The sequence below is a fragment of the Mesitornis unicolor genome, unplaced genomic scaffold (genome assembly GCF_000695765.1).
Source record: "Mesitornis unicolor isolate BGI_N332 unplaced genomic scaffold, ASM69576v1 scaffold26572, whole genome shotgun sequence".
Lineage (NCBI taxonomy): Eukaryota > Metazoa > Chordata > Aves > Mesitornithiformes > Mesitornithidae > Mesitornis > Mesitornis unicolor.
Genome location: NW_010170231.1, coordinates 44,446 through 52,920, shown reverse-complemented (window position 1 = coordinate 52,920; position 8,475 = coordinate 44,446). Strand labels below are relative to the sequence as shown.

At 42.2% G+C, this 8,475-nt stretch overlaps 1 protein-coding gene across 1 annotated transcript in view; it reads right to left on the bottom strand.

Annotated features, from left to right (window-relative positions):
- Positions 1-8,475, bottom strand: part of FAM20C (family with sequence similarity 20, member C) — a gene marked incomplete at its 5' end in the record, with an annotated part of 56,488 nt that overhangs the window by 3,572 nt on the left and 44,441 nt on the right. The window contains 2 exons of the mRNA XM_010179631.1: positions 26-206; positions 7,802-7,917. Of these exons, the coding sequence (XP_010177933.1) occupies positions 26-206; positions 7,802-7,917 (297 nt within the window). The remainder of the gene's footprint in view (positions 1-25; positions 207-7,801; positions 7,918-8,475) is intronic.

Genomic DNA, 8,475 nt, shown 5'->3' with positions numbered 1-8,475 from the left:
GAACCCTTTGCTCACCACTACTCACTCTGCTTTCTTGCGCTTGTGGTAGGAACGTCTCCAAGGGTTTCTCCAGGTTTTCCTTTTAGCTAAAGACAAATCAGGCAGGAAAGCAGCCAGAGAGCCTTCGATCTGGTCGGGTTTTCCACACAGGGCGTGCTCAGTCGAACAGTAGTAGGAGCATTCCCCATAGAAGCAGATGTTGTTGGCTGGCAAATAAAGGAAAAGAGTTTTAAAACCTACCCTTGAATTAGTGTTTAAGAATTCTTAAAAACAGGAATATATGTGAATGAACATGAACAGAAATAAATCTCAGACCCAAGACCCCATTTCCACGCATGGTTTTCTTCCACTGAAACCACTAAAAAGACATTCACTTCAACAGCTGGGATCACACCCTGTGCTGAGCTCTCTGCGATTATTTTCAGTCTATTTATATTCCAAAACCACTTTTTAAAAAATGCTTTCCTTTCTCCTTTCATTTTCCCAGACTCATACATTTTTTGGGACATGTTTGTTACCCCAGGCTAGAACCCCAAATCCCACAGCTGAAAGAGTGGCACGTGTCCAAAATTAAGTCACCTTTCAAAATCTTGGCTCATTTCTTTAAGAACAGACAACAACATTTCATTCATTTACTTGCTGGTTATGAGAAGAACTGTCAGTTTTACTAATGAAATGAGAATTATTTACCATGTGGGGGTGCATATGGAAGGTGGAAATCGCATAGATGTAACTCTGTCAGCAAACATCCCAAACACAATTTTTTTCCTCCACACATCCCGTTACTCCAACAACCACAGAAAAAGACCCTGCAGCAGGTTTTGGAGCGTGTGTTACCTTAAACCTCCCCAAAGCTGCCAGCACATATTTTGGTACCAGCAGGAACACCCACCTCTTTACAAGAGCCTTCTTCCCACGTGAATTCACTGGAGGTGTGAGAGAGCAGCTCATCCCCAAACCCCACCAACGCTGCACTATGAACAAGAACAGGAGCACACTGCTGATCTTCTTGTTGGTGTGCTACAACTCTTTTGACATTGCTTTATGCACATAAAATGCCATTAGAGGAAGACTGTGCCCTTTCCTTACGGTAATGCACGAACCTGAGAAGTCACATTGCTTCCTAATTCCCCACAAGGCCTCTAAATTCAAATATTACTTCTGAGCTACTCTCCCTTTGGGCAGGATCAGTATAAATGAGGCAGAAAGGGCTGGTGAATAGAGGGAGGTGATTTTCTGCTTGCCACAGACAACCTCGTGGCTCAGAAAGGTGATCCGGTGGGTTTTGATCACAGCGATGCCCTGCAGCACATCATCCTGCACATCGCTGTGACATCCCCCTGGTCCAGATCCAACCTCCAGCCGGCAAAGCGCCCTGCAGGGATAGTGCACTGCTGGTGGGCAACACGAGAGGATGAGTTGAGAGGACAGGGAGCAATACCAGCCCTGGTGCTATGGAGGTAACAGGAGGGAAGGAGAAACAGGGCAAGGAGCTGTTACTGGAGAAGGAGGAGAACATGACAGAGCGATAAGGTCTTGTGATGTTTTTGATTGTATTAATTAACCGTATTATCCAAGACCAACTGCCAACTCTGGAATTACATCATATAATTGGACTAAAAGGCTGGTGTGTTACTACTTGACAGTTTGTCCCAGTTCTTCATTTCCAAGCCTCTGTTGATGGCCATCAGATTTGTCCATCTAGTTGTGATTACTTTACTCTAGATACAGGCTTTTTGAATCCCTCTGTTGTGACTGACTCATAAGGGCCACCCATCTATCTGTGCTCAGGAACAACTCTAACCCAAACTGTATATTTACATTCACAGGGCTGGCTTATACAAGTTAAATACATCCTGTCTCAGTCCAGAAATATTTACCATGTGGTCAAAAACCTCGACGATAATTACTGAAAGAAAGGTACTTCAGGGAAGAGAAAATGAAGAGCAGAAATCACAAAAGGAAGGAAGGAAGCACTCAGCATGTCTGTACTTTTAGTTTGGTAATTTAAAGTGTTTTACCATGCAGAATACCCTTTTTTAAAGATTATTTAAGCTTCTTCTTACATATAAGGCATACTTAGTTCCTTAACAATTTAATTAAATGACTCATTCATTTCATTAGTCTAAAATCAAGTGTAAAGTCAACATCTAGACAATCTCAACCTAACACAAGCCCTGGGCGCACTGCCCTGCAGTCCATAATTCCTCACGTTTCCTTTTAACAAATGCTACCACCGCATGGATTTGGCAGGGCTTTTGCAGGGCTTTTGCAGGGCTAACACAGGTGCCTCAACACTGCCTTTGATCATCCTGGCAAAACCAGGAGGGCTTCATGCCTCCCTGAAAACCTTTTCCATCATTCAGGATGAAAGAGAGGAGTTGTCCAAGCACCTGTGGGCAGCAGCACCAGCTGCAGATGGTCTGCAAACGGGAGGATCATACTGGGCCATTAGGAAGGCTGGGATATTCTCAACCAACAAAAACTGAGGGGAAACAACTGTGATTTACACCCTTTAAAAAAAAATTATTGCAAAGTATTTCAAGGGGTTCCAGGCAGCCACAAGGGATGATTTACAAGAAATCACATACAGATGCTGCTCGCTGCAGGCTAGCACAGAAGAGTTAGGAGATATAAAGAGATCCCTTATTTCCCAGGAGTCTGCTGCCTTGGTGGGAAGGTTGGGGTCTTTCCTGCGCTGATTCGAAGCTGCAGTGTGGCTCGTGCTTCAATTCAGCTGTGTCAGCATCATCTGCAGAGGGAGGGAACCCATGCTGATTTATCTTGATTGCCTGAGACAATTTATCCTCCAGGATTGCTATGACCTGGCTGCCACCTGGCAGTGGGAAGGTGATGCTCAGTTATCTGCTGTCGTAACAGTTTGGTAAAGAGCAAAAGGCCCAGCAATGCTTCTCCCGCGCTATCGCACCCTCTGCTGCTCACTATGTAAATCTGACCTTTCAAAACAAGGAATTATATTAAACACAGCATTTTGCACAGTGGGAAGATACTCTGTTTAATAGTTTGCTTCTGAATTTAACTTTGGGAACAATGAAACCCTGCTCCACATTGTCAATGGAAACAACTGGGAGTAATCATTTGACAGCAATCACACTCTCGTATCCAGATAAATCTCCAGGACAGCCTGGGGGCTGTGGCAGCGATGGCATTCACCACTGCACGGTGGCAGAACGAGTGTGTGTGTGTCTGCACCAGGCTGGGCTGCTTGCCCCACTGACACCTAGCTCCTCCAGCATTGATTTCCCCACAGAGTCCTCATCGCCTGCTCCTGCAAGCGATGGGAGGATGTGTCCTGTCACTGAGACAGCAAGCCTGTGGTAAAAACACAAGTATTACTTCTTGGTGAGAAGTTACATTCAATAGCAAAGCTTTTTCTGCCAGCTGTTATTCTCCCCATGGGCTAAGACCTGTGATACTTAACCTCCAGGGCTCCTGTCCAATTTCTGGGGGCAGTCGAGGTGAAAGGAAGCTGTTATGTCAAGTTGCTATTAAAGAAATGAGCTGCTTTGACTGACACAGAATAGAAATCCTGATATCTCTACCCTAGTCTTATACACAATCAGTGAGACGAAGCAGCTTGAATTATCTGGGAAAACACATTAAGGTTTCTTAAAAATGTAGAAAAAAAAAAGTTACCAAATATAGAAAAACACAGCTCTCATTTAAGACTTCAAGGTGCAGTAGCAAGCCTCTTTGAAACCTAAGTAGGTGACCCACATTCTGCACAGCAGGCTCAGGGTGAAATTCCCACTTGAGACACAAGCCCAGCGCTTCGCTGTCAATCCCACGCTGGGAACCAGGTTTGGTCTTCTGAAGGCAAAAATCAGAGGGAAAGGAGAGATGAGGGCTAATTGGACTGTGGCCCTTCTCCTCCCATTAAAACTCCTCAGCTCATAGGTTATCCTTTCATATGATTCAGGTGTTTCTGTACAGATCTCCCCATCCCTAAGTACACCTGCAAAAGAAGGGACTGCCAGGAATATGTGCTCCTGTAGGGCAGGTAGAAATGGCAACAGCAGCAGTGCTGGCAAACCAGAAAGGGAAGGATGTTTATACACACTGAAATGCTCGTATGCTGTGAAATTTGCAACACACAAACTCCTTCTTCATTAAAACCCCAAATTATTTCCCCATAAGAATCCCAAGCGGTGCTGCAAATGTCTGATTTTCATTATCTGAGGATGGATGGATAGAATTCGTAATGAAATCCACACAAAAATCATGGTCTGGTGATCGAAACTCCAACTAATTACAACAATTAAGAACCAGAGTGTCTGTGTACTCATCTGCATATTTTTCCGTGCATTACCCTGATAGCTGAACAATGATTCCTCTCAGGAAGAAAAAGAACAAGTGGAGATACCTTAAAGCAAATTGCTTGGCAGAGCAATCCTTTTATTGAGATTTGCATGACTGTTAACAGAGGACATTTAACAAGCCTGCACAATTGGAATACTGGAAAGAATCCTGAATATTTACTAGAGCAACGCATGAAAAGATCTTTCTTTTACCTGCTCAAAGTAATAGCTAATTCAGAATTGCTATTGTTTGCTGAGAGGGGAAAAAAAATCCATAATCCCTTGGAATTGGTTAATACGAACAAAACCATAGTGCTTACTAGCTATGTAACATTGATTTCTTTAAGCTGCTGCCTCAATTACTTCCAAAATGAAGGCTGACATCATTAATATGTCTCTTTTTTCCTAGCAAATTACCGTTCATTTGTAAGAGTAGCAGGGCTGCTGCAGTCTGCCCTACTGCAAAGGATGTAAAATTAATTTAAATAATTACTGACCTAATTCCATTTCTCATGTTTAGTCCAAACTGCCTGGAAGTGCACTTTTCTGCAATCTGCTTTCTCTCTGAACGCAGCCTAATGCATCAACTGACCTGTCGGCTCACAGCCATTTCCATTTTCCAATAGGAGAAGTGATGCTGCTCTGCAGCAGGCTCCACAGCTGCATCTGCCTGCAGCTCCCTGGCTGTAAGAAGCCCCAATTTCCATGCCCAATGGGACAAGTGAGATGGTCTGGTCCAGGTGAGGAAATGCAGTGAGGTTTCTTCCAACACATCCCCGCACTAGTCCAGGGAATAACATGGTGCATTTATGAGCACCATTAATATTTAACCTCTGAGGGTTTCCACTGCCAACAGCGGTCTCCCAGCCTGAGGAGAAGAGCTTTGTATAAAATCAATTACATTTAGTGCTCATTTAATTTTAAGAGATGTATATGGGTGCATGGAGAGGGATACACTGTCAGCAGACACTATGTGTCCCCATGACCACTGTCACTGAGCACCGCTGGGGATGGAGATGCAGAGACACAGCCACCCGAAAGGGAGTCCCAGAGGGGCCTTGCCAGCTTAATGCACAGACTGGTTCTTGCAAGTATCTGTACATCACACCACAACTTCTCAGCTCTGTAACCAGTTCTCCCTTGAAACCAGGTGACTTTGATGGCCCTCATCTGCCAGAGGGGACAAGTCAACCTCGTCCAGTCTTCCCAAGTTCCCCATTCCCTATTCATATTCCCCAGGCTGTGGGGCTCGTCCCAGCACTCTCCTCTTTTCCCGTTCTGCCCTTAATCTGCTGCTTGAGCTGCCTGCTATGTTCATGAATTTGTTTCTAAACGCTTAATTTAGGACCTTTATTACTTTTTCATTAAGCATTAATTAATGCCTGCCTCTTAAGGTCAGTATGAAATACAAGACAGAGGTTGAGCATATGTTAATGAGAATCCAAGTAATTAAACTGGGGATTTGTAGGGAAGAACTCTGACAAGTAACCAACACGATTTAAGCAAAGTATATTGATTTAGGAAATGTAAAATTAAAAGAAAAATTAATTGCTTAAGCATTTTATTCTCCAGAAAAGCCTGATTCATAGTTAATCAAATATTTTAATTGAATTTATCTGCGGTCTCTAAATAAATTTGAATAAAGGATTATACTTGGATCATCCCTTGGATGTCTGGAATTTCATAATGACAAGATAAAGATCTTTATCTGAACCAGCAGCCTTATCTCTGCATTGCTGCTCTGGCTGCTGTTAAGGTGCCCAGTACTTGAGTACAGTTTCATAATTCACAGAAACCACTCAAGTTCACCCCTAAGCCTTGATACATAACCTGGGAAGACTAAAAAGCAAGCAAACTTTCTAATCTGTGTCTTACTTGCTAAAATGGGAATAAAAACGGCTTATATTTCACATGAGCTGAAGCACCTTGTGCACATAAATGGTCACAAGATTTTTTTTGCCATCTTTTGTGTGATCGTTTGCCTACAAAAAAAGCAAGCAAAAAAAACTGTGTAGAGGGACAGAGACAGAGAAGGAGAGAAAGCGACTGAGATCCAAGTGCCTGGCACACAGCAATGCCTGCTCATCAGGTTTGGTGAACACCGTCGCTATTTCCTGTCGCCATGTGCTGTCACCACTGTCACCACGACTGCACATGTAAAATCGGAGCGCTCATAACACTAGGTAAGATGAAACCTCTTGTAATTATATAATGTATTTTTCAAGTGAAGTTACTGGAATAAATAACTGTCTGCTCAACTGTGTGTCCTGCAGACCTGAACATAAATATTAAGCTAAAAATAACAGTCATAATAATGACTTTATAGGTGATCACAGAAGTGTGATAAAAATTTTGAGAGAGAAAGCTCTTCAATGACAGGGCTCTGGTTTCTAGCTAACAGCAATAAATTACAGTTACATCAGGAGAAACTGTAATTAAGTCTTTGGATCTTGACTTTAGGGATCTGGGATAAACAGCTTCTGGCCAATCACACAGAGAGCAAGAGAGAGATCTCAGGAGATTCCTGCTCCAGACTGTCTATTACACAAACCACAGCCTGAGTTCAGCAAAGCGCATTTACATGCAGCTGAAATAATATGACCTAAGGTTACTGGAACACAGCTACATGCTTTAAATTGAATATTTTCCTATATATTTTTCTAACAGCATACTTAAGCCTATATTTTTAACTTGAAGACTGCATTTCTGCACCTCAGCATCCCAGATGATAATCAGAGGTGACAGCACTTTCTTCCACCCTCTGCTCATCCTCACCTACCCTAGGTCTATATTCTGTTGAGCAGGGCATGGTTTTACTCTGTGTTTGTAAAATTCCCACTCTATGGACATTGTGAAAGAGAGAAGAGTACTAGAAATAGAGAGTGCTGTTGGTTCCTGGGGTCAGCCCTCAAAAGTAAGAATGAGAACTGGGAGCAATTTGGGTCACTTCTACTCTGGCCTCTACCCAGATGAGCATTTGAGCTGGAAGCAGGATACGTTACCCATCTATTTGCTTGACTTTTTTTCAGACTCCTGTTGTAACAAAAACCGAGGTTTGTGACTCTGAGAAAATTAGGTTTTGGTCCTCCAGTCAAAACTGAGGAATAAATGCATCTGACCAACAGAAGTGACAGATCACATTGCAACAGAAAAAGAAATCTAAATAACTAATGGGCTAAGTAATAATGATTGAGGTAAACTGAGAGCAACAGAAGAAACTACTCTACATAAAACATTTGTTGAATACATTGCTTTTGTGAACATAAAAGCCTGTCTCTGCAGATAATTTGTCAAGGGGTAAAGGCACTCAACTCAAAACAATACAGTCTTCTTTGTAAGCTATGTCTCCACATTTATTTTTACTCAAAGGTCTCAAAGACAGTTCTATTAGAAATACCTAACCAATTAAGCAATCTACACATCGTTCCCTTAAGTACGTGTTTGGAGCAATAGAAAGAATATAGTGTTATTTCCAAGACTACCTGGTGAGATGAAAAACGTTCTCCATAGTTTCTTGTCACGAGTAACATCTCGTATTTCTCTTGTCATGTTAACTAGTCTGCCTGCGACTGGTGGCACACGACGGAAATCCAGGATCCTGGAAGAGGAAGAAAAGAGATAGTTTATGTAAAGAATTTAAATATAATGATAGTGATAGGTTTTAGGAAGGTTCATTACACTCTGAAGGCACATTTATTTGTGGTCTTTAAGGAGTAGAGAGCCCATCAACTTCAAACTGGATAATCCTTCATATAATAAATTACAAAATATGTCCTGAATATGATCAGCTCTGACTTGCCTACATAGTATGGAGCAGATGCAAAACATAGAAGAGTATGGGGACACATTGTGCCATGAAAGAAAAGATCATGTGTAGAGTTCCAGAAATAAGAGACAGCAGAAACTTACTTTCAACTTTGTGCTACTACAGAATTGTTGTAACATGCATTTTGCTCACCAATTTTTTAAGTGACTCGAGGAACAGTATTTCAGCCTCTTTCTTCCATAAACACCACCTATTAGTATTTTTTTTCTGATAGTCTTAGTATTTGTTTGATTTATTTGCTTCTGATCCCCTTTGTTTTAATACCCTTACACCAACCTAAACAAGCTCCCTGAGACTAAAAATTTTCCCCTGGGCAAGGCTGGGTGAAGA